The 26,795-nt window shown below is 40.6% G+C and overlaps 1 protein-coding gene across 9 annotated transcripts in view; it reads left to right on the top strand.

The window, feature by feature from the left end:
* PAG1 (phosphoprotein membrane anchor with glycosphingolipid microdomains 1) overlaps window positions 1-22,341 on the top strand; it is a 114,168-nt gene extending 91,827 nt beyond the window's left edge. For all 9 annotated transcript variants that reach the window (XM_038127727.1, XM_038127728.1, XM_038127729.1 and 6 more), the window contains 5 exons: window positions 2,417-2,468; window positions 2,995-3,091; window positions 5,781-6,370; window positions 10,871-10,930; window positions 12,997-22,341. In XM_038127727.1, coding sequence (XP_037983655.1) covers window positions 2,417-2,468; window positions 2,995-3,091; window positions 5,781-6,370; window positions 10,871-10,930; window positions 12,997-13,344 — 1,147 coding nt within the window. In that variant the 3' untranslated portion in view covers window positions 13,345-22,341. The remainder of the gene's footprint in view (window positions 1-2,416; window positions 2,469-2,994; window positions 3,092-5,780; window positions 6,371-10,870; window positions 10,931-12,996) is intronic.
* Window positions 22,342-26,795: the final 4,454 nt, after the last annotated feature.

The following is a 26,795-nucleotide window of genomic DNA, read 5'->3' as shown; positions in this document are numbered from 1 at the left end:
GGACAATGAATGTTAGCAGGTCACACCCCTAAGCTGAAATTGAGAACATTAGGTGGGCTAAACAGGACCAAAAAAAAGTCTAGGTAAAAAGGGAAGTGATTATGTACTTCAGCTTTGCTGTGGCCATTCCTGAAGTACAGGGAATATAGTATTGATCCTGCCTTTCAAGCAAAAATGAGTAAGGATCAAACAGTGGTACTAATTAATGCCTTACACCTGATTCTTATTTTCTTCTCCATAAGAGGATTCAGTTTCACCAATACAGGCACTTCTACTGACTTTGTTTATGCGTGTTTCAAGGCTCCTTCATGACATGTAAGCTGAGCCCTGCTGACTGCACAGGGAAGCTGGGCAGCCTGCAGTCTGCCCATGGTGCCCTTCCACAGGCCAGAGCAGTCAGACCCTTCACTATGAGGAGTGGGCCTGCTGTGGTCCATATTGTTATCTTTTGTAAGCACAGCTGAATCAGCCAAGTATATGGGGAGAAAAATCCAGTACAGCAGCAAAATCTGCAGTTTGGATGCATATGCCTATAAGGAGCATGTGCTTTCACCCCTTCAGCTTTGAGAACATTGAGGAAATTGTGCAGCCATAAAATGCACTGTATTGGCACAAGATGTGTCTACAGTGGAAGGCCCTGTTTTTCAGCAGGATTTGTCTAATGCCCACCATGCAAAAATAGTTGTGGGCAAAAACAGGTCCCAAAGTTGGTTGAAACCCTAAAAAGGCTAAGTTAGAACATGTAATTTCATGTGATCCAGGAGAAACACTTTTGTAAACTGTAAGTTGACACTTCAGTATCTTCTTATTGTCACAGTTTGCTGTGGTATCTGTGTCAAAAATAGTATATTTTTTTAAAAATTATTTAAAAGTAGAAAGCCTATTTTAAATATTCTTTAGCCCTCAAACATTGCATTTAGGTAGTGTGTATCATCTTTAAGGCCTTTTCCAACCCAAATGATTCTATAATTCTGTGTTTTGTTTTGTAACACACCAATCCTTGAAACGTCTCCAGAAAGATGGGTCAAACCACTGAGTAATCTTTGCAGTTACAGAGATACATTGCCTGAAATATTCTGGTGCTGTTTTTTAATAAATTCTTGTGTTGCTAGTTTGGACATAATATCTTTTGTTCCAGGTCATTCTGTAGGGCAGGTTGTTTATGCATAAATGCAATTGTGCAGAATTTCTTCCTGGCTTACTCTTCAAAAAGGGATGAGGATATAGAAAACTGAATAAAATTTGCTCTTTCTAAAATATCAGAGTCAGAAAAACTTCCAGAGAGGAAATTCAGCTTTTAACTTTCTCTGTTCTGCATTGGTGCATGCTCACTTGCTGTTTTGTTACTGCCCAATGAGGCAGAGTTTTAGCAGTTGCTAATGTGTAAGTACAGTTCACTGCAGACTTCAGAAGAAGCAAAAAGTTCATATTATCAATATGTTCTCACCTTTTAATTTGAATTTTCATCTAGGGGAAGGACTAACATTATTTTAAGCTCATACTTTATTGCAGTATTTCTGAATAAGAGCTATATTTCCCAAATGGTAAAAACTGGAAATGTGATCCATACTTAGACTCCTATGAAGAACCCGGGGAAACAGGATTCCTTTAAAAATGTAGTCCTCTGCTGCTGTGAAATTTGTATGGCTTTTTGAACTGCTCATGCTTATTATCAATTTGACTAGTATTTTTAGTTACCTGTGTTTTGTTGGCCTTTTCTAATTCATCATAGGATGCACACTTTTTTTCTGACACAGTTAGGGACTTCCTAAGCAGTCTGTAACCAGAATGTATGTCTGAGAATTTCAGATATGATTAAATTGAAGAATAATATTTTTATTATCATAGAATCTTCGAATGGCCTGGGTTGGAAGGGACTTTAAAGATCCTCTAGTTCCCTGTCATGGGCGGGGACTTGTTTCACTGGATCAGATTGCTCAGAGCCCCAACCAGCCTGGCTTTGAACACTGCTAGGGATGGGGCATCCACCAGTAGTTGCTTCTTGGAGCAATTTGTTCCAGTGTCTCACCACCCTCACAGTAAAAAATGTTTTCCTAATATTTAATCTAAACCTACTCCCTTTCAGTTTGAAGCCATTCCCCCATGTCCTGTCTCCACATAATTATTTATATTATATTGTAATAACCATCAGTCACTTCTCACTGTCATCTTACACTGAGTGAGAAGGGTTTTGTGTGTTTGTTGTACCTCTTCAGTTATGTTTATCACCATTCTGCCTCAATGGTGTTTTTACACAGAGGTCATACCAATTCCTGTAATAATTTTCAGTTATTCCATTTTCAATATTATTGTGAATCATAGTTCTGTTCCTTGCAGGAGTGTAAGGTCTGTGAATGATTGGTATTTGTATATTAGCATAATTTGTAGTAAAAATTCATATGCCTTTTTCATTAAGGGAAAAGAAGGCAAAAAATCAGAATGGAGATCATGAAAATCTGATGAATGTGGTAAGTATTTCTTTCTGGCAGTTTTTGTCTGTCTTGTGGTTGGTTTGTACCAAGCTCCTTGCAAAATACGACAGATTAGAAAATAGCTCAGGAATTTCGAGATGGCTGAGGAAGGGAAACTTTAAAAGTTGCAGAACGGGAAGAGGAGAAAAATTTGTGTAGATCCTGATAATCTGCACTTTCTCAGTGCCCCTTCTGCCACCACTGTACTCCAGCCTTCCCTTCACTGCCTTTGCAGCCCAAGGGCAGTGTCCCCTTTGTCAGCTGCTGTCTGCTCACGGCTTAAACCATAGCAATGTCTATTACCATAAAGCTTGAAAAGGACATCACTCTGGACATCTTTGCATTTATTTCTTTTCAACATCTGTAAACACGGGCACTTAAATCTTTGAATCTAGTTGGCATGGTTTGCTTCTCCTGCCAATAATACCTGTGGGTCAGAGCCCCGGAGACGAGAATGAAATTCGTTGCGCGTGCATTCAGCGAGCGTTGATTGTGATCCAGCGGTCACTGATCTGTGTTGCAGCCTTCCGAGAAGGAGGTTTTCAGCCATTCCATCACGAGCTCGGTTACGGAGCCTCCCCCAAACAGTGAACAGAACGGAGCCCTCAGCAATGGAGAGGGTGAGTAGTGGCAGCCCCTGCGGGTGGGATGAGCCAGCGGCACCATCCCGGTGCTCATAGCTCCCACCTCAGCTGAACGCTGGGGATCCCTCAGGTTTCAGGTTTCTAGCCATCAGCTTTCCAAGCACACAGGCAAGCCATTTGTCAGAATACTCTGCACACCTCTGCAGGTCTGACACCAGATCACACAGAACTTACAACCAAGTTAAAAAAATGCCATGGAGTCGTTTGCCTTGCTGGGAGGTCGGTGGAGGTGATCATCTCATGAAGATTTGGGTGGTTTAGGCTGCATCTCCCCTTCACTCCTGGGCATGCAGCCCTATGCTGCTGCTCCTTGTCCTCCATGCCAGCCAACACTGGGAGGTGCTGAGGTCCTCTCCTGGGCCACCAGGTCCAGGTCTCACCAAGCCATACCTGCAGATTGACCAGGTCATCAGGCAGAGAATGGGATCTTCCCTAATCTTGGTAAGCTGTGGAACTGGGATAAAACCAGAAGATGAAGCTGCACCTTAGAGTTTCAAAGGTGCTCCAGGAGGCTGTGGAAATATTTCAGGTCCTTCTCCAGGGATAACAGTTTTGGATCACAGTCCTGTGCTGTCACTTATATTTTTATATTTTAGAAAACAGGCAACATAAATAGGCTTCCTTTTTTTTCCTTAGTCTTTGCTTTGCTGAACACTCAAAATTATTCACCCTGAAGTATGACTGGAAAATATTTTACTCAGCTGCACCTAAAAATAAACTCGCTCTCAGCTCAGAGCCACTGGGAGCCAACTGTTGTCTTCACACTAACACCAACACCAGGGGCTGCACTCCAATTTACAGCTCTCTCTCTTCATCTCCTGCAACCAGAGGCTAAGCTATTCAGACTTTACCCTTTCTCTAAGGGGGTATATATATATTTATACAAATATCCAAAGTAATTTTTAAACTTTGTTTCTGCAGCTAATTGCTGTTCCCATCCATTGGCTTGTTGTGTGTGTAGGTGTGTTCCCTGAGGGACTTGATGTGCAGAGCAAAGCCCTGCAGAATGGAAGTATTTCTCTCTGCCATGAGTCACCATGTGCAGCTGTCAGAGCTGCTGCTAAAAGGTGTGCTGTCAACCAGCAGACAGTTTTCAGACCGTCTGATATTATACTCAGCTTACACTCTGCATAACAGCCCTTCTGAATAACAAGAACCCCTGTGCTTTAACTTCTTACTTATACTTCATGCACTTTTTGTTAATAGTTCTTTTTATTACTGTTTCTGCTAGCTTTTTGAGCAGGGGGCAGGGCTATGGAAGAAGAACCATCAAATGCTGTGGTTTTTTCCTTTACCCAGCTTGCCAGCATTGTCTTATCTATGCCAACCCTTCAGCTATACCAACCCCTTCTGTGCTACCACCCATAACCACAAAAATACAGAAACTTAAGCTGTCATTGCTTTTGGTTATCCCCTCCAGCCTGAATGGGGTGTGCTTTCTGGGTTCTGCAAGGATGCTCAGCACAGCACAGAAATCCCTAGAATCAAGGACCAGAAAGGCAAAACTCCCATCTCCCATTCAGACAGTGATTATCATCTTACACCTCCAGTTCTGTCCTGAGTTTTGCAGTCAGGGTATGGCTCCCTGCAGGTACTGGCTGTGTCTGCATGCCCCGAACACAAGAGAAGACAAAGTCCATGGCAACTACCAAATCAAGGGCATTGATTGCTTTGGCAACACTTCTGTCACTATGTCAAACACACTGAAGGACACAGAAGAATGGGTTGTTTTTGTTGAGATAGTGCCTTAGGAACTGCAGTAGGAAAAGTAAAGCTATTCAGAAGTGATTTTTTTAAAGAAATAGTGTGAGGTAAGGTTACTTACCATGCTTGAAACATGCTTGTATATGCCCATGAATGCATGCAAACATCACACGTGTGCTGTAAGATGATAAGCTCCATACATTTCAGCCCCTAATACCCTCTAGTGACAATGACATGTGGCCCACTTCTGGGACCTAAAACAACATGTTCTGCCTGACACTACCTCCTGAAGTCTAGTCTTCTCTCTTGTGCATATGGCCAGCTCATTAGTAGGTTGTCAACCAACATTATGTGCTGCGAGACGAAGAGAAGGATGGCTCAGCCCTTGGTGAGGAGCTCCTGCTGTAGCGTGCAGGGAGGGCTGAGCGAAGTGCAACTCCAGCAGAATCGGGCCAGCATGTTAAACAAGCTGAAGGGTGGTGGGGAGGAAAAAGGAACACTTTCCTTTTGATTCCAAAGAATGGGGAAATGCAAAGAGGAAAATCTAACGAGGATTTTTTAAGGCACTTGGTTTGAGGCCTCCCACCTGTTTCCCATCTGAGACTACTGAGCACTCTGTAATCATTCAGTGAAACTGAGTACAAGGCAGCTGAATATCCATGCCCAGCTAACCTCCCACCCCCTGTTCTGACAGTGAATGCTGTTGCCATATAATGTGACTTGGGGGGTGTACAGACTACTTTAGATGTTGTGAGAAAGATATTTTACCAGTAGAGTGCAGAAATGTCTGTAACTGAAACCTTTTGATAAGCAAAAAGCATGCTAATCACTAGGCATTTCCAGGCATTAGTATCATTTATCCTTTCCAGCATGTCACAAAAAACAAAGTGATGTAGAGAGCACCAAATCACACCTTTTAGTTATGCCTTTGTTTGTAATACTTCTCTGTAATTTTCTTTAGTTCTTTCTGAGGACAGTACAGCTGCCTGTATCCAGCCTTATGAAGAAGTACAGACATCTGATCTACTAGATCAACAGGATAGTCTTGGAAAGTCTATAAAATGTCACCAGAGCCGGGAACTACCCAGTATTCCCCCTAACAACCCCATGGAAACTATAATCTCATCTAGAAATGCAGAAAATGATCAAGGTCTTGGAATGGAAGGGCCTTATGAAGTCTTGAAAGACAGCTCCTCTCAGGAGAACATAGTTGAAGACTGCTTGTATGAGACTGTGAAGGAAATTAAAGATGTTGGAGCAGTAGTCAGCATGGAAGGGAACTCTAACAGCAAATCAAAGGCTTCACTGGCAGTTTCTGAAGGTCAGAATCAGATTCCTGAGTGCAGAATTGAGTCAGCAGAATATGCATCTGTTGACCGAAATAAGAAGAGTCGCCAAAGTGCAAATTCAGAAAGCCCTCTTGACAACATACCAGATGTAGAGGATGAGCTTCCCCCTCCAGTACCCGTGAAACTTCTTGATGAAAATGAAAATGTGCAAGAAAAAGAAGTGGAAGAAGAAGTGACAGAAGGAGCGAGTAAACCAGAAAAGGTAAATACTGCAAATATTTGTCCTCCTCAAACAGCCAAATAATGATTGAGAACGCATGGGTGGGAGAGGATTTTATTTTTCAGTAATAAATAATAACAAGAAAGAAACCCCACTCAAGATGAAGCAAGACTGTAAATGGAAATATGATAATGTGTAGTAGAATCTTTGTGTTAGAGGTGTATGCTCATTCTATTGCTGCCTGTATTTTTGATTGTTGCAGCTATGCACTACAAAAGGCTTTCCCCAAATATTATGCAGGAATTGCATAGGAGGCTTCTGCTTCTTTGTTTGATGGTATTATACTCATGGAAGCTATTACAAAGGGCATCCAATATCTCTGTCACCATCTATATATTGTTCTGAAGCCCCCTCTTCTTTTTTTTCCTAATGAAACTGCATCTTGCAAAAAGGAGAGGGGAGCATCCTTGCTGGATGTCCTTACTTTAGATGTGCCTCTTTTGTTGGGCCACCTTGACTTAGCTGTGCAAGTGTTAGGCACTAACTTTGTCTTTTGCTGTAGGAGAGAGGGATGGAAAGAGAGAGAGACTGCAGCTGTATGCTTTTATATTTGTCTAATTCTGTATGTCACATATAAACAGAGTGTAAGGGATTTCTAAGTGCTGAAGTCACAGCCAAAAATTACATTTTCTTAGCAGCTTATGCTTCCTCCCTAGGAATGAGTTGTGGTGAATTCCTTGAAATTTAAAATTATGACATTTTCAACAGTTTCTTTTCCCATTTGTATTTTTTATCAGAAGTCATTTTAAGGATGCTTTCAGATCATAGCAGAGACTTTTCATAAACTGTTGAGTTTGCATTGTTCAGAATGTTTTGATATCTTCTTATTAATTATGACTGAGAGAACTTTAGGTTTAGCAGATTTTTAGTGTCTAAGTCATCAATAATATTAGGTAGGTATTGATGAAAATTTCAAAAAAATTCTTAAGATGCAATGTGACTTTTTAATGTAAATATTTATGTGAAAAATCACAGCAGAGCTGAGGTAATGTTACTTGTTTCTGGTTGTTCTCTTATTTGAAGAATTTCAGTAATCCAGGAAGAAGGCAGAAGAGTATCTTGTTAAATGAATAACTAACCATGTAACTTATAAAGCACAATATAGTTCAAATGAATAAACTGAAGACCTGCAGTATAAAAATTGCTTAGCTAGACTCTTCGGTGCACATTTTTACAACAATGAGCTCATTAAGCAAAAAATTAAGATGTGACTGTCAACAATAATCCAGAAACATTCCTCCCTCCCACATTCCAGCCCTAAGTAATTTCTTATTAAACTTTTAGATAAACAGCTTAGTGTAAAAGTGATATTTTTCCTACCAGGTGTGAAAAGACTAGCAGAAAATAATTGTATTTCCCAGGCACCAATACAAAGGAAAAGCCTTTGCTGCTCTGTAGCTCCCCAGCACACCGTGTATGCTGTGTCAGTAACTGCCAGGAGTGGGAATTGATTAAAATGGTTCAGGTTTTGAAGGATTAATCAAGAGATGACACATGCAGTCCCCTAAGTGCCAGAAAAAAAGGTGTTTGTCTAATTAAAATTTGTTCAGAGCTGAAGCCACCCTGAGTTAAATCTCGGGCAGCATCAGATCATTGCCGTGCGCGCTGCTGGGTACATGCATTATGCATCGAGGTGTGTGCCTGTCCTGTCCTTGAGAGCTACAGCTGCAGCAGAGCTGGAGATGGTAATTGATGGAATATATAAATGTCATTATTGTTGGCATTGTGTGGGGAGGGGGCTGTGGGATTGTTTTTCTGTTGTGATGATGGTAGTTTTTCCCTGTATTTTGCTGCTTCAAGCAATGCAGAGCAATGCCTGGTTTTTTTCGATGTGGCAACCAAAACCAAGATGTTCATGGAAATGTACACTGAGAACTCTTTTAGTTAGACCCCATTGGTGTTTCTGGTTTTGCTTCCTTTCTATGAGTCTACTGAGCTGCTTTGTTTAGCATGACATCTGTATCCCAAACTCTTCAACCTTCTGCCCTGGCCCTGATGAAGACAGAGGTTGTGTGTGTGTCGTGCAAGTCTCCCTCACTATAATGAGGGCACACAGAAGGGACAGGCAGGGAGGCACCTGTGTAACCAAGGCTTGTCCCTGCAGGCAGGGAGGCACCTGTGTAACCAAGGCTTGTACCTGCCAGCAGTGAGAACAGACTGTGCCCAAGCTGTTTCAGTCTCACCGTCTAAAAGAGAGCAGCCAGGGTGATCCCAGCCCAGGCCAGTCCCTGAGGCACTCCAGTCTGGGAGAGAACTAGGTGGACCAAGCCAGAGACCATTCCTGTATATAACAGCATGAAAACTACAAGGCATTCTTTTAAGAGCCAGGTGTGAAATAATGAATGAAAATTTACCTAAACTGGTTTTTGGCTGTGACCCAGCCAAATCCTTTGGAAAGACTTGGGAAGAAAGACACCTTTAATAGCACGAGGCCTCTTACAGGCCTCAATCACCTGCAAAACCTTGAACATCATTCTTCTAATAATACTGAAAAAGCAAAATAGATTTCCTTAGTTCTTTCTTTTATTTAAAAAGGAAGTATGGATCTCCTTTTTCACCCAGGTCTTTCCAGGCTGAGCACTGGTAGAAGTGCTATCTGTGTGCCCATTTGGCTGCTGCCATCTGATTTCAGCCTTGCACAGTCTGAGGATGAGCAAAGCATCTTTTACAAATGCATCAGAGGAGAATGTTCCTGTTCTTTTGCCCAAGTCAGGAGCAGCAGCTGAGCCAAAGAGCAGAGCATCAAGTGCTGTCAAGGAAGGAAAGGGAAGCAGAAAGGAAATAAGGACATGTGTTGTTTGTGTTGCTACTGTTAAGGTTTCAGCATAGTTTAAAATGTTGCTAGGGACAAAATGTTTAGGGGCAAGTGGGATTTAAGTTTCCAAGATAACAATATCCTCCAAAACGGATGTGTCACAAGCTTCACATTTAGAAGAAAGAATGCTGTATCAGGGGAAGAGCACAAGATGGCAAACACCCTGGGGTATTTATCAGTACTTGAGTGGGAAACTGGAGAAGGGGTCCTGACACATGGTGCTTATAGACACACTGATGACAGAAGAATCACTGAAGAATTTTACGAGCACGTGCTTATTTTAATGTCTGAGGATAAAACTAGTAGCTTACTCCCCAGCACAAAAAGATGCAGATAGGAAAGACTAAACTAAGTTGCTGTAGTGAAGCAGATTTAATACAAGGCCAAAATATATTTGAACTTTTCGTTTTTCTTTCGGTTTTTTATCAGTTGGTTGGTTGGTTTTTTTAAGAGTAAACAAACCACAGGTTAAAGAGCACTGTTCTCCAGTCAGTGAGAAAGAAGTGAGGGAGTTTGTCAGTGAGAGGGAAGGTTTTTGGGTGCAGCAGGCAGAACTTCAGTGTGCTCTGGGCCAGGGTCTGTCAGAAGTGCCCAGGAGCCTGAAGTTTGGTATTTACCAGAAGTAAAAACAATAAGAAAATGGAAGGAGGAAAGAATCTATCCCAATGAGCCTCTGAGGAAAAAAAAAAAAAAAAAAAAAAAGAAAAAGAAAACAAGTTGTGTGCCTGGAAGTGGTATTTTATTGACTGTGCTAAAAATAGCTCTAGTCCTCCATGTTGGCTTGCACTGGAGTTGGTATGAAGTATTTGAGTTGGAGAAGTTGTGTGAAAGTCCAAAATACAGCCTTTTACAGTGCTGGAAGGCTCTGTATCACTGTGGAGCAGGAGTCCAGCAAAGCCTTCTTGGCCCAGGGAGGAGGCATCCCACAGCTGCTGTGCAGCAGCAAAGGTCCGAAAGTGATTTTCATAACAGCAAAATGCTTTTTCCCTGATCTTTCATGACCTGTTTTACACAGAACTCTTTAGATGCTTGAAATTGGACTTGATACCAAACCAAGCCCTCCATCCTTCAGTGACTCTGCTGGGTGACCTGGCTCCAGCTCAGGGAGGGCTGCAGCAGGTCTGAGTGGTTGTGAGGCTGGGCTGCTGAGCACCTCTGCACAGGAACTGCATTCCAGGGGTGCAGGACACAGCTCTCCCATGCAGCTCATCCAGGTTCTATAGAATGAAGGGTAACAACCATCCAGAAGGTGTCAGCTGAGTATTGTTCTTTTGCCATCTAAAAGCATATCTGAAAATCCTGTGAAAGGGCAAATTGGTGTATCAAAACAGCTGACTTGTAATTGTTCAGAAGCCTCTGCAGATAGTTCATAAGAGGTGTAAAGGCAGGGACACAGTGGTGCAGTGTTTGTTTTAACCATTACATTATTTTTACCCTTTTCAGGTCAGGAAAAGAGCAGGTGCATTAAAAAGCTTTACTAACCTCAGGGCTATTATCTCCAGAGAAGTATTCTGAATAGTGGGGGTATTAGCTATGTGTAATGGAACTTGAGAGCAAATGACCATAAAATATAATGTATTGATTATAATGGGAGGGTTTTGTTATAGATTTCACACTGTTGATGGGTAATGAGCCTTTTATTTTCTTTCTTTCTTCCTTTTTTACAGAGGCTTAGTTCAGTGTCTTACAAGTCTCGAGAGGAAGATCCATCTCTTACAGAAGATGAGGTTGGTTTCTTGCATGAAATTCAGTAACTAACTAGAGACCAATTTTTAGGCAGAAATTAGCATAAGCTCTGCATGATTAAGCAGAATCCAAGAAAGGTGAAGGTTGTGTGAAAGGAAAATGAAAACCCAAGGTTCTCTGCACAGAGAACCGTTCCTAAAATCAGAACTATTCTAACATACGGCTGTATCAGGCCCATAGGTTAAAAATGGTGTCAGAAAACAATAGGAGGCCACAATTAGTTGATTGTTAGGGTAATTTCTTGATTTGGATGACAAGACCTTCTCAAGAAGAATAACCATCAGCCTTTTGAAACATATGCTCCATTTCCCCATGCCAAGTGTTTGGGGCTCTGGGAAGTAAACTGAAGCACAATAAAAGCACTGAAACATAAACTGTTCTTTATGGCCAACTGTCTGTTGGTCAGATAAATGGAGGAGAGTTAAACAAAGAGAAAAGTTAAACATAAATAAGACTGTTTGTGATCATCTCCAGTACACCCATGCCATTTATAAATATGTTTTCTGGACATAAAACTAAACACAAACTTGGCAATGAGCTAAGTGAGCTAATGCCTTCTTTTGGGAGAAGCATTCCCAGTCATTAATGAATAACCTGATCTTGAAGTGGGTTAATGTAATCTAATACTAAAAAGAGTTGAAGTATAGATAAGCAGAAAAGCCATTTTTTGTTAGCTGAAATCCTTAAAAAGTAAGATGTATTGCCATCTCCAAGATGATGTCCCTCTAAAACAAACAAATAAACAAAAACCAACCAGCCCCAAAAACCCCAAACAAACCAAACCAAAAAAAAAAAAAAACAACCAACCAACCCCAGCCCCACACAACATACACACACACACACAAAATCCCAGAATTATCAGAAGTGGTCTGGTTTGTCTGCTTCAGTCTGTGTTCTCTATTGGTAATGGACATTTTCATGCTACTCTACTTTTTTAACTGGACTGATACAAACCCAGAATGGCTTTGCATGCTTGGGAAAGACTTCAAATGTAATAGAAGAGCTATGTTGCATTGTGATATGGGGTACCAGAGAAGCTGTGCAGGGAATTTCAGCCATCTGTGCAAGGGCTGGTATCCATTTGGCCTGGGAGAAGGAATTAAGACTGATTCCTGTGCTTGGCAACAGCCCAGGTAATCCCTGAGCAGAGGGACATGTGTGGATGTGGGCTTCTCCTCACCTTTTCATGAAGGGCCACCTCATGCACTTGTTGAAGTGTACCACCTCACCAGATGAAACTTTTAGCTACGAATGAAATGCTGGCTCCCTTTCTGCTGTTTACAGCTGAGAGGTCTCAGTCTCCAGTCTAAAGTTCACATACTCAGTGCCTGAGAAGCTGCTCTTCTTTGTAGGCAGTGTAGTCAACACAGCAGACCTTGCATATCAGTATTGGCACTACTTGCTATTGTCTGGTGTGAGTAACTTATCTACAGATTTTTAATGTTGTCTTCACATGTGTTGGTGCCTATTTAGTCCTGCCTACAAAAACAATTAACTATTAATTATTAATTAACTATTCTTCTCTTGCAGTGTCTCTAAAAGCAGAAAAGTAGCCACTACCATTAAAAATAGTGGCAATAATAATTTGAAAAGCCCTAAGGATCAGACAGCATCCTTCATTACAGCAGTTCAATCTGATCCTCCCTTTGATGCCTTGCTCCCTGATGAGTCCAAATTGACTCCAGGACCATCGTAAAACTTGCAAGAGCTCCTGCTTACAAAGCCATTCCCTTTTGCCCAATTCTAATTTTCTCACCAGGGTTTTATAGTCAAGGAAGTTTTGCATTTATAAACTTATTTTATAAAGCATTCTTTTTTTTTTAAAGAAAACCGATCTATGCATGCATGCCAGAAAAGGAGGGATTTGTAAGAAATAGTTGGGGTTTTTTTCCCAAGGAAAAAATCATATCCTTTTAGAATGGATATTTTTTTTATCAGAAGATCCTGTCTTTTCTTAAATAACCAGCATCCTTGTAGTACAAAGGTACAGACTGGTGCACAAGCTTTATGCCATGCTCCATACTCAGCAGGTGTCTCCTTTTCCTAGATCTCAGCCATGTACTCATCGGTGAGTAAGCCGGGACAGGCCATCAAGGCACTGGATTCTCCTTACACCTGCATTCAAGAAATTGCATCTCAGAGGTCCCCGTCTATTTGCAGCGGCCTCTATGCAAGTGTGAAGGACTTTGAAAACACCCTAAATTCCACCACTGTGCCTCAGTCAGCGGACAGACCAAATGGGGAGCTGGAGCCGGACTATGAAGCTATCCAGTCAGTGAGCCAAGAAGACAGGACCTTGTCGGTGCCTAGCACAAACCACACTGCTCTTTCAGGAGAGAACGACTACGAGAGCATAGGGGACTTGCAGCACCACAGGGAATTCACCAGACTTTAACTACTCCTGCTGTTATTTTCAAAGGACAAGTGAAAAGTGGAGAGGGAAGTGCTTTTCCTATGGAACACAAGTTGTGAAGAAGCAATGTATGTTTCAGCCAGGGTGTGATACCTGCTGGTTTTTCTGGGTGGTGGATCTAGGCTCATGGGAAAGGGTACGTCAGGTCAGAAAGATGACCAGGAAAACGTAAAGGTTTCTTTATTGTTATTAGCTCCAAGGCAAATGTAATTTGGGAAGGAGTGCCATGCTTGTCGTCCTGATAGGATTGCATACCAAAAAGACTACCTTTACACAAAACTAGCTTATCATTTTAAGAGATTATTTTATGTTATTTTCTTCAAAGTGTATTTCAAGCATAATTTTTCATTCAAGTTTTGGCATCAGCAATGTTGAGCAAACCACGGATAATTGTACCTCAACTCAGACTTACTCTGCGGGGCTGGGGAAGATGCACTCACTTCTGTGTCTTTTGGGGAGCTCTGTCCACATTCACCACAACTAAAGTGCAAACAACATAGTTCACAAGGGACTGACTCCAAATGTACTTGAATTAATCTGCTGGCTTTTTCTTTTTTTTTTTTTTAATGTCAAGGGCTGTAGAATGTGACTTGCAGTATTTGAGATGTGTACTGGTATTTGTAGGAGTATTGTTTGATTATTTGTGAAATATCCCTTTAAAATAGCAATGGTCACCTTAGCATTCTTCATTGTTTCCCTCAAATGGACGTAAACACCTACACATACACACCCCAGACCATTGTCATGTTGCAAAAATTGTGCAATGGAATGCATTGGCATAATGTGTAGTCTAACCTTAGTAGTGTTGAGTAATTTTTTTGCAGAATTTTGTCCTTTTTAAAGACTTCATAATTTTAATGTTTGTCTAGTTTCTTACATAAGAAAAATTATGTACTGTGTTGAGTGGGTAATACTTTTTTTTTACAACATATTTTTCATCGTCAAAGTTTTTGTAGATTAACTTAGTGGGGTTTGTAACAGGAGAAATCCCATTCTTTATTTGGGCTTGAGTTTTGTTTTTTTAATTTTTTTTCCTATTTTAAAAGTAGATAAATGAAAATTACTTTGGGGTTATTTTGTTGACTTTTTCTGTCTCCTTGAGCAGGGAAATGGAACATGCCTTGCTGTTTTTAAGCTAAAATCATGGAGTCTATGTAAAAAAACACTGCCAAAGGGCAAAAAAGAGGCTAAAGAGACAGTGGGATTTAGGCAGGCATAGCCACTGGTCTTTCTTGTTCTTCTGCTAAAAGGAGCAGGAGGGCAATCATGACCTACTTGGGCCTCTGACAAACAGTTTGAAAGCCACTGGCTTTTCAAAAATGCTGAGTTATTCTGTTACTGTGAAAAACGAAGTACAGTGCTTGGATGAAATAAGCAGGTACTGGATTGGTACCTTTTTTCTTCAAGAATAATACAATAAATAGTACAATGGTACAAAAATAGTCCAATAGTAAAGGACTAGCATTGTGTGACAGGCATGTGCACATATCCCCATGTAAATAAGTATACACTTGTAATTTGGACACAAGTATAAGTTATAGTCCAAGCTTGGCAACATTCACATACGTAATATCTGGCATGTGCTTGAAGAGCAGTTCATTTTTAATTCAAAATAAACAGTACATAAACTGAGGTTGGCTTATTCTGTAGTAAACAAACCAGGTTTACTTTCAGCTCAATTGGTACTGGGTTTTGAAGGCTGAGCCCCTCTCAGTTCCTTGGTCAGTTCTCAACATGACTTGGTACTATAAAGAGCAAACATAGATCTGGTTACACACATTTATTAGAAATAATTAGAAGCTATTAGAAATAGCTTCATAACTGAGAGGAGTGTGCTGATTTACAGGCTTTGCCTGCAAGTAGTACAGCTCTGAGGAGCAGTGCAGTTGTGCAGTCAACCTCTGCCCACGGGGTGGTTCAAACTTTGTGGATCCTGACCTTGTGTGACAGTGCAGCACACTCAATCTACGACTCTCTTCCTTGGAGGAGAAGCAGTTCAGACCACTCTACATCCATCCTGTTCTTGACCATGCTGCCATGTTTTGACAGCTGCAGCAAACCCTTTGCTTCCACTTCAGTGCTTTTTAAGGATGACTGTGGTTCTACTTTCTGGAGTTTTTCCCTTTATAAAAGTTTTTGTTTCTGTTTCCTTGAATGTGAATTCATGAAGTTCACCTTTGAATGTTCTCTCCTTCTACTTCACACTGTTTAAGGCCAAAGATAAGATGCACCATTTTTCAGATTTGTCATGCTAAGTCTGGAGAATTTCTTTAGTCTTTAACTATGTTTGCTGTCTGTTCCTTGCTCAGGGGTACCAGTTTACATATGTAGTCCTCAGTTTGACTCCTGCAGTTTAGTGGGAGGCATACCTCAACTCCTGATATTCCCAAATACAACTCAAGGTGTAGTTATCCCTCTACATGGATGACTGCTTTTGGAGAAACAGTAGGAACATGAGGTTTGCCAGTTCACTAGATTCAATTTCAAGACCAATTCAAAGATATCTTGAGATAATGTCAGTTGATTGCAAAGAATAGCGCTGAATTCTTGATTGTAAAATTTTAAGGTGCAAAAGAAGAAAAGCAAACATCACTCTAGAAATACCCCAATTGAGACCAGCAGGTCAAAGGATAGTGGAGGACTGTCCAGTCATTCTGTTGTCTTTCATAGCCAGATCAGAAATGTTGCTTTGCAGGAAGGGACACAAGTCCTTCTGTCTTTACTTTCCTCTGCTCTGACAGCTGCTCCTGAGACCCCCTAAACTTTCCTTTTACACAGTGGAAGAAAAATTTTTCTCCCCCTCTTTTCTTTCTTTGGTTTCTGTTTTTAACCTGTCTCATACAGCCTTGCACTGGGAGCTGGTACCATGTCTGCAGTGCTGTGGCAGTGGCACATTCCTTCCTCTTTGAATTGCTTTCAGGCTGATCACAAACTTTCAATGGTTCATCAGACCTCAGTCTCATGGAGAAGCAATTCACATTTTGGATTGCTGCTTTTGAGATATGTACCTGTCCTCAGCCTTGAGACCCACACACACTGGACTTAAAAGCTGCAAAAAATAATTACCCTCTTGAACAAAGATGTATGGGGGAGTCCATAACTCCCCTGCAATCTCCATTATATAGTTTAATGCTAAATGAAAATGTTTTAGAATTCAGTCCAAGGTTGGTAAGTGAGTATTTACATTTCTTGACAAAGAATCAAGGTTCTGGTTTAGTTCCCTCTTCCCAGAAGTAATACCTGTTCCTTTATGGCTGTTGTCAATGCTTCCTTTTCATTAATATATTTTATAGAAAGATTTTTCCAGCAGAAATCCCCAAAGAGATTAATCTGACTGTAAAGAAAAGGAGGTCTCTTCTACTTGTCTCTTTACTGCTCTTTTTAACTCTTTCATCATATCCCTAAATAAAATGTCAACATCCAAAATGAAGTGTTTGTTACCTGGTGCTGTTTTCTGGGGAAGCTTCACAGTCTATTTCTTTGCCTCCTTTTTTTGGCACAACTGTACAATAAGATCTCACATCAAATTGCCACAGTAAGGCCGACAGAAGCTGTAATGTGTATATAACTACACTAGTGAAGAGGTCTTTTTTATTTCCCTCTGGGAACTGGTAGAAAATAGGAAATGCAGTTCAGATATCTCTTCTATGAATCAGTGTCTTCCGTGAGAGTTGTTCTTACCACATACCTAAACCAGTGCTAATCCAATATGTAAACCAGTCATCCTGTTCTACCATGAGTGTAGAATAACTTTCTCAGTCAGAGAGAGAAATAAATTCTTTGCAGATACCTGTAGCATGGGCATGTACCTAATTACCACAGTTGGATCAGTTATAGTGCCTTTTCTACAAAGTAGCTAGTACTTCCATACTCTTTTCCATACTGTATGTGTTTGACTCAAAAGTACAAAGGGACAACCCCACCGTTTATTTCTCCCAACTTGAAAACATCTTTATAGAGACACATTCAATGTACTGGACCTCAGTTAGCCCTACAATAGCAATAGTCACCCACAAACATCCACTAAAAAGCCCAGTAATGTAGCTATGATGACCAAGCTTTGCAATAAGAAATATCAGTCTTCTTTTGAAGAACCTAGGTTTTACAATAGTGAGCATTCAGGGAGGTGGTGTTCATGTCAACCATGAACAATTTGTTGCTTCAGTCTTTCTATTAATATAAATTGCAGGCTTGCTTACATGTAGCAGGATCCATGTGAGTGAGGGATGAGTAGGTGTGGGGATTCATATTCATGAGTAACCCAGAGCTGGGTCATCCCCATAGTTTCAACTGGCTGATGACCAGCTGCCTTGTTCTCCAAGCCCTCATCTATGGTGCCTTCAAGGAATCCATCCTGTGGGGCTGCATGCTTCTCCATGGCTCCCTGAACGGCTCCTGCCCGCTGTTTTGAACACAATTCCGTGTACACGGTGCTCTCAGTTCAACCTTTCAATGGTGCTTTTATAAGATGCTGGATATATGGTTTGCATGTGTAAAGCTGTGACACAGAGTGCTCTCTCTGGTGTTGTCTGCTTTCCAGAACTTCATGTTGACTGTGCTACTCTTGACTACAAAAGCTGACAGTGCTGCCCTGTCTCTTGCTCATCTCACTGCAGCCAGGGTGGAGCCACCACATGTGACTGCCCTGCCTAGGCTGGGACACGGTTTTCAGGCCAGATGATTTGGCTTGGAAGCAGCTAGAGACAGGACTCTCATCGGTGCACTGTGGGACTGGAAACACCATACCCCAGCTTAAGGACTTTACTTCTGTCTCCTGTTGTACATATACATTTTTTTGCCATGTAAGAAATCTGTTTCTGTATCAAACATTTCAATTTGGACCCCACTCCAGTGAGGGGCTCTTGCTCGTAGGCAAATAACCAGTTATTTCAGGTGAGTTTTATTTTTTTTGAGGTTGAAGTATGCCTGAAAAAGGCTTTTACATGCCTTGCACGTAATTTGGTGTGATAGTCTGCTGCAAAACAGAAGAATGCAGAAAGATGCTTAGCCTGACAAGATGCTCCTTTGGTGGTGTGCTGAAGACTTTCAAAGGCAGGTCTCTTCCTGGAAGCAGGGAACATAATTACTGTTAATGCAATTTCATATCCTGGTGCTGAAGTTGATTTGTAGCATCTCTTCTGGGAGGGTGGTCGCTGAAGTCATTGCCAGAGCAGATCTCAGCCTCAGAAAAGAAAAAAATATATATAATATATATCCCTTGCTGGCAAGCAATATGTGTTCAGGATTATGTTAAATGCTGCAAATGGAACATTACAGAGCTAAAAAAATGGGGTTCCCTTTCTTCAAGGAGAGACAACCCCCTTGGCTGGTCAGCATGAAATATCCCGGGCTTACAAAACTTATTAAACAAATTAATTGCCTATGTGGTGATTTTCTGGGAGTGCATTAGGATATCACATACAGTAGGCACTGTTCTTTTCTCCTGCACAGCAGAAAAACAACTACTTATTTGTAATACAAGGTTCCCATTGATTAATTGATAAAACTTAATTTACGTATAATCCAAAGGTCAGCAAGAGTGTCTACACAATGTAGATATATTTTAGCTCTGGCACCCCAATTTCCATAGAAATGCACAGATTATCTTTGCATTACAAACCCATTGGTCTGTGCTCAGTCTGTGGGAAATATAAATCTTACAGTTCTGTTTTTACAAGCTGTGAGGTTTTGTTTCTGGAGGCCTTCAGTTTTAAACTGGCCAGAAGGACAGTCACTACAAATATGATAGCAAAGTGCCTAAAAATATGGATGTTTCTGTGAAGGTAAAGATGCTCACTGTTATTGCACAGACACTTGACTACTGTATGAGGTGCTCTCTTGCCATACACATTCCTAAATATTGGCTTTCATTTGTGGTGTTTGTTTATTGTTATAATAGCACAGTCTGACAAGGGTTTTGTCTCTGCAAATTCACTGGCTAATTTTAACTAGCATGTGTTTGTACAGAAAATACAAAATGGTTTGGTTTTTTTCATTTAGAAAGCAAGTATGTTATTTCCTATAGTTTATGATAATGCAACAATTGGCTTAGATTATTTATAAGGTATGTAAGTAACTTGACTTCAGAATGCTTCATTTGAGATTTCAGAATGCCTCCTGTTCACTACAAGACAATATAACCAACTCTTGCCCTTTTAATCTTGCTACATTGAGGAGGGGGGCTTAAACATTACAAATCTTATTACTATAAAAAAAAAGAGACACTTCTGATGTTTTCAATTCCTAATGTCTAAAAAGAGAACAATTTTAACTCATATTTTAACTTTCAGCATAGATGGGATTTGTACCACCCTCTTACTTATGGAACTGCTCTTCCCCACTATGTTCATCTGTCACCACCTGAGAATCTCTTTTGACCTTAGTGAAATATGGCAGTTGTACAGAGGGCACAGAAACTGCATCACATTAACACTCCTGAGTGGGACCTTTTCAATGTGCCTCTGAGATTCAGAAGCCTGGACTTCAGTCTGATGTTTTGAGGTAATCGCATCCTGTCTGGAGCACATCTGTGGAACACATCTTCCCTTTCTTTCCAGGCAAGAAATTCTGTAGCTTGCAAGCACTCACGTGACAGTCAAAGATACATATAAGATGTGAATTGGTACAATGTTGAAATGCATTATTAAAGAGACATCTAAGAGCACAAGAACCTGCTTTTTCACGTCTGAGAATACTGGAATTTGCTCTTTGTATCTGAGACTGAGAAAGATCATATAAGCAGTCCCCTCAGAACATCCTACAAGCAGACAGGTCTTTGAAACGAGCCACTGTGGTGGCTCCTGTGTTTCTGCATGTATGTACCAACTCCATGATTTCCAGCATGGTTCATCATCTCATCTCATCTCATCTCATCTCATCTCATCTCATCTCATCTCATCTCATCTCATCTCATCTCATCTCATCTCTTCTCATCTCATCTCTGTGGCATGACTACTTAGGAATGGCCCTTTGCTTCTCAGTCCCAACCCCTTTAACTTAAGGAAGGGGATGTGAGCTGCTTCTCCTCAGTCTGACCAGTCTTTCTAGAAGAAAGTGTGCTAAGAGCCCACCTTCAGAACCACAAAAGAGCATTCACTGTCAGGGTGAGACAGGTACAGCCCACAGCAGCAGCTAGGAAGAAAGGTGAACTAACAATAGTTAAGTTTCATTTGCACTTCCCCTATCCCACAGACAACCTGTTTTTAAAGATTTGTAAGGTAGAAAAGGTTACAGTAAAGGGAGGAGTTGCTGAGAGTCTCACAAGAGACAGACAACATGGTTTATTCTCCTCAGTATTCCCTATAGAGAGAGAGGCAGGATCAAGTCATCACCACCCAGCCATGATGCAGCTGGATTATCTTTTATCAAGCCTCCATATCAACAGAATGGAAATGAATGAATTCTAAATACATGCTTTTGTTCTATAAGAGACCCAACATGGACAAATGGAAATGCACTAAAGTAAGCACCATGTGTAGATCTGGACTTGCATCATATAGGGTTTTTAGCAAAAAATAAAATGAACAAAAAACCCAACTCTAACTGAATTGCTTTATTTAAATAGAATTCTTTGCATGAACCAAGGCTGCAGGATTGGGCCCTAAGAGTTGAGAAGTTTGGTTTAGTGATAGGTACTTTTATTTGTATTTTCAGTGAAATGTATTTTCTTTCTTTATATTAGTGAATTGATATGACTCCCAGAAAAACAACAGAAAATAGTCAGTTATAGGGATAATTATGTCTAATAGCTAATTATTAAAATTGTGCCTCAGTAAGAGTCACTTAAAATTGGGTGCTATATGAGCTTCAGCATAAAATTGCTTTATATATGGAACACTGCATACTAAGAACATAGTGGATAAGAATTTGTAAATACAGACACTTGTTTATTTTATCCATTGTTTTATAATGGAAAAAATACGTGTTACTGGAATATCTCCAAGCAAAGTTCTCTTACATAGTGTTCTGGCAACAAAAAGTGTTTTCTGGGCATCTATTTGAGTCTCTGATCACTGACACAGAACTGCAAAACATCCTCAGAACAGTATGAGCTTGTGCAAAGAGAGGCTTAGGGCTGTCCTGGCTATCTTAGAGAGGATGTAGTTGAATATCCTGCAAAGTTCAGCTCTGTGGGCAGTGAGAGCAGCTCAGTGATTCAACGACCGTGCCATATACACAATGCATGGAGGCAATGCATGCAGACTTCTGAGATGGCATTAGCTAAGGCTTTTTTGCTACATGAAGAGTTATTTGCCTTGCTACATGTTTAAAATCCAAATTTTTTAATCAACATCACTGCAAACACTGAAATATTGTAGTTTTGCAGAATGTATGTTCCATACATTGTAGTTTAACTGTAATTGCAGGGCTTATCCTGCTGTTAGAGCAGTTCAGATCCAACACTAAATTGCATTTTGTAAATTAACAAATGTCATTAAATTCCTCTCAATATTTTGTAATAGTATACACAAGTTGATGTCATTTAGTCATACCTTTGTTCCAAGAATCTTCATCAGATATTTCTATAGCCAATTCAGCTTTTGGCTGCTGAAAGCACAGTAGGCAATTATGGTTATTTACTGTAAATGTAGAAAGTTTTATGTAAATATTTCTGGGGGGGGAAATGCCACATGAACATATGAAGCAGTTATCTAAAAGTGAGAACATGGGTCAATAATAAAAAATGCAGGTTTTATTTATGTACAGTAGCATCCTAATATTTACTTGTTTATATGCAGAAAAAATCATATGATTCTGTACTGTATTCTCTGAAAGCATTTAAAAGAGGCTCTGCCATTTTCTCTGGTTATTATATTTGCAAATAACTCGAATTTATTGGAAATCCATGTAAATGATGTCAAATGGGAAACATGTCACATTGCAATGAAATTAATTTAATTCAAAAATCCTGGCAAAATTCCTTGGATTAAAATCTATATATAAATTCTATAGCCAAACAGAATAAAACACAATAAATAAGCTTTGTCTTTTGTTTTAGTGGTTGGTTGGTTGGTTGGTTTTTACCTGTGCTTCTTTTAGTTATTTTCTTAACAAATATATTATTCAGTCCTTGCAGTCACTTCATCCTGCAGGCCTTAAAACCTGCATTATTTTATAGAATTCTGTTTGTTCTGGGAATTTAGTGCTGATTTCATTATCTGACAAGAACTACTAAGACTTCTTTGTGATGTATAGCACCTTACTCCTCCCAAAGCCACAATCCTGTCAAGATTCAAGCATGCACACAACAGCACCAATTTCAGGTTGTCTCTGACTAAAGCAGGGAGTGCCATGAATAGTGGCACTATGCTCTCTAATGCAGGTAAGAATATTGGGTTTGAGCCTCTCAAAGCTGTGCAGCTTTCAGCATTTTTAAAGTTGCAATTACCGGCCCTATGGATTATCCTCTGAAATTGCCATGGCATTTGATTCCTTTTCCTTTGTAATAGATGCTCTCTAGGTAATGTTCCCCATCCATTTGCTGCACTGCTCTGTCAGTAGCAAGACTCATTTGTGTAGAAATACTTTTCAGAGCATCCTGATGCATTTCAGAGGCAGGTGACTTAGGACCACTGCTGAATATGTAACACCAATTCTGCTTGTAAGTCTAACACAAAGAAATGTCATTTTTAAGCATGTCACTGGAACAAGGCTCCTTTGTACACTAGAGCATGAGGCTAATGTTAGATTTTACCTAACCTTTTGGGGCTTGCACTCTCCATGACTTGCACCTTCCTCCTCATTATCTTTAATTACAGATAGTAAAAGGGCAGCTTTACCCACTTAATACTAAGTAGTTACTGATGAACAGGTTCCTGGAAAATTCACAGTGCAGACAGGGATTAGTTATGCCAAGCTAGGAGACTGAAGAAATCAGACAGATAAGTAGTATCTGTTCATTGTCAAAGGGATGGCTTTTTAATGTTTAATCTGGGTAAGTATATTTTAATACTCAAAAGTTACAAGGTTATAGGTCAAATAGAGGATTTGTAAAAATAAGGAATATCTCATGTGCAAAACCATTCAGGATCTGATAAGTGTAAAAGAAGATCACTTTTTCCTGAACATTTGTTCATGGGCCAAGAAGCTGCAAATTACACAATTTGATATAAATTTTGTATTAAGTAACTGCCAAATATTATCCAATACAGGCTGTTCTTCAGGGGGGAAAAAAAAAGTGCATGCAGCATTATTATCAAGAGAACTGTTTCACAGATTTTTTTTTTTATTCTTCATTCTGAACAATTGCTATCAGCCAGAAAATTGCTCTATTACTATGGTTAGCTTCATGTTTGAGGCCAACCACATAGAACTACAAATGTGGCTGGTTGAAATATTGAACAATTTTCCCAGATTCTGGCTAATCATATGGCTGCGTGGAAACACTTGGGAACAGAAAGTACAAGCATCTTTGTTCTCCATAAGCTTTGACATCACTTAAAAGTAAAGCTTTAACCTGACAGCAGCTTGGTGTGGAGTCAGGAGTATACTGCAGTGACACCTGGTGTTTAAAGTAGAATTAGTCCCTGTGAAGTGTGGCTGACAATTTACTTCTAATTGGGTACATATTCACTCAAAGACTCCCAGTTCATCCTGTGTTCATGGAGCATAGCATTATGTTCAACTACAAAGCATTGGAGCTAAAGAGTGGCTTGACATTGCTTCGTAGAAAATGTGTCTGACAGATTTGTTTCAAAAGCCCAAAACTACAGTGACATGATCTTCCTAGCACTGGAGCTGGCAAGATACTTCAGCATTACTTCTTCTCAGTTGGCTATTACATAAATGAGATTGACCTTTCGTGTAACTCACACGACTGGAATTTCTGTGCTGCCTTTGTGGAAGGACTGATAGGCAAGAACAGAGAACTGTCAGTTCAGGCAGAAAACAGGGGTCCTGTCTGTGTCGTGGTGCTAGAAAGCATATTAGAGCTACAATAGATTCTTCTGAAACAGCTCCTGCTAAAGAGCTTATTGACCAAAGTAGTCAAGATCTGCATATTTACAGATGTGACTGAAATGGCATGTAAATCCCTGTATCAGTTAATGTAATTAAGGATTATTAGGATAACGTAAGATAATAATAACAACAATGATAATTATTATTCAGGATTTCAGTTTGCCACAAGATGAAATAAAAAATAAGAAGATCTGGTTGCAATCTCCAATTTGGATTAGAGATAATATTTCTATTATACAAAAGGTTTGTGTCACCTACTTTGAAAACCACATACATGCTCCACATTTATGTAGTTAATCCTTAAAATCTGGCAAGGACAAAACTCTAAGGCTAGCATTCTGGTTTTCCTTTATGCCACAAAATTCTGTTAAGGGGTTGGCTGAACTACAGAAGTGAGATTATCCTAAAAGTCACTGGTTTTTTCTTTCCCTATTTTTCTGGAAAATTATGGGAGCCTTTAAAAACAAACAAAAAACCATGAACCTGAACTTTCTAAGGCTGCACAGAGGCTGCATGTCAACCAGCAGAGAGCCAAGCCTTGTCCAGCAGATATTTGAAGGTTGGCACTCAAACTAGCATTCAGAGGTCTTCCTAATTTCTCACCTGCAGCTTATTTTCAGCAGCAAAGTACAAAGAGAAAAAGGGTCTGGGCAAAGTGAAGTCTGGATGGGTTCTGAAGGAAGAAAACAGCTGCTGCTCCAAGTTATGCAATGAATCTTGCAACCCAGCAGCAGAACCACCACTGTGCTGTTTCCAGGTTAGAGGGCTGAGGCTGTCACAGACTGGAGGAGAGCTATCAGTAGCTTGTCTTTAAAACACATGATTCCTTGAGTATTCCTTCAGGTCATTTTAGAAGATAGGAGTGACATTTGCTTTCCCCCTGTTTCCATGCACCTCTCCAAGCCATCATGATCATCCAAAGATAATCAAAATGCAATGACATGAGCCAGCTCCCTCAGCATTTTTGGATGCATCCCACGGGGGCCCATGTCCATTTTGTTTAAGTATTCTGTAACCTGATCCTCTTCCACCTCACTCACGTGTTCCTTGTGTCAAACTTTCCCTCTGTCTCCAGGTCCTTGGATTGCTGAAGGCAGGTTTTTCTAGTAGAGACTGAGGTGAAGAAGGCATTCAGTACCTCAGCCTTTTTCTGTGTCCTGTGTCACCAGGGCCCCTGCCACCTTCAGCAGCAGCAGGCTCACATTTTCCCTAGTCCTCCTTTTGTGACTGATTTAGTTACAGAAAGCCTTCTTGTTGCCTTTGACACCCCTCACCAGAATTAATTCTGGTTGGTCTTTGGCTTTCCTGTGTCTTGCCTGCTTGGACAGCATCTCTATGTCCTCCACAGGTCTCCTGTCCCTGCTTTCACCCTCTGTAGACTTCATTTTTTTGTTTAAATCTTGCCAGAATCTCCTTGTTCATCCATGCAGGTCTCCTGGCATTTTTGCCTGACTTCCTACTCCTTAACATGGACTCCTGTTGACCTTGGAAGAAGTGAAGCTTGAATATCAATCAGCTTTCTTGGATCCCTCCAAAGCCTTATCCCTTTGGACTCTTTCAAGCAGATCCCATACAGCCACCTCATCCACCAAATAAGAGGATTTTTGCGGAAAAGTAATATTGTGACCTTATTTGCAATGACTTTAGTTGCTCGATGAGGTGAGGGGTTTTTGCCCACAGAAACTGTCTCAGTAGTTGTAAGCCTAACAAATAGGACAAACCTGTATGAAGTATGTGAAGGTATTTGTAAATCTGAGGTTTCTTTCCCTCCAGATTTTGCAGCTTAGGTAACACTTGAAGGTTTGGAACATGATTGAAAGATGTTGATTGCCACTTGTCTGTGACATGTCTGCAGCTGACACTATAAAGACTGATAAGTGGAAGGATAAGATGACAAGGATCCTGTCCTTTATAATTTGCAGCTAAAATACTCGTTGGGCAGATGAGTGCAAAGTGATGAGTGAGTGTAAAGTCCATTCTCTGCTGTTCGTTGTAATAGGTTTTTTATGATACTCTAAACAGTGAGATTACTTTTTTCCATGGCTCCCAAATTCCCACTAGGTCCTCCTATCTACAGTGTTCTCCAAAACACGTGGTGTCTGGCAAGCCTCCTAGCCCAGGCACAGCCTGCTTCTGCAGCTCATGTTACCAGAATATACAGTCAGCTCTGGCACGTGGGGTAACATCCCCTAAGCTGCCTCAGCACAGCTCCAGCCTTGCTCCTGGCAGGTCCAGCCCCAGGTGTCAGCTAAGGAGTCTGCACAGAACCACACAAGCCCATGGAGCTCGTGTGTCTCTGCACCAGCACTGCAGTTTGACCACAGCCTACATAATTACCCCACAAAAGGGAGATAAATAGGTGGGTGTATTTCTTTCACTACGTGTATGCATGCATGTCAAGGGGAGAGGAGAAGAAAGAGCATCACAGGTTTGAGATGACATAACTTCCCTTGTCAAAGCTCCTTATGCACCTT

Source organism: Motacilla alba, chromosome 2 (assembly GCF_015832195.1).
Source record: "Motacilla alba alba isolate MOTALB_02 chromosome 2, Motacilla_alba_V1.0_pri, whole genome shotgun sequence".
NCBI classification, from domain to species: Eukaryota; Metazoa; Chordata; class Aves; order Passeriformes; family Motacillidae; genus Motacilla; species Motacilla alba.
The sequence above is the reverse complement of the archived record's forward strand: the minus strand, read 5'-3'. Positions and strand labels throughout refer to the sequence as shown.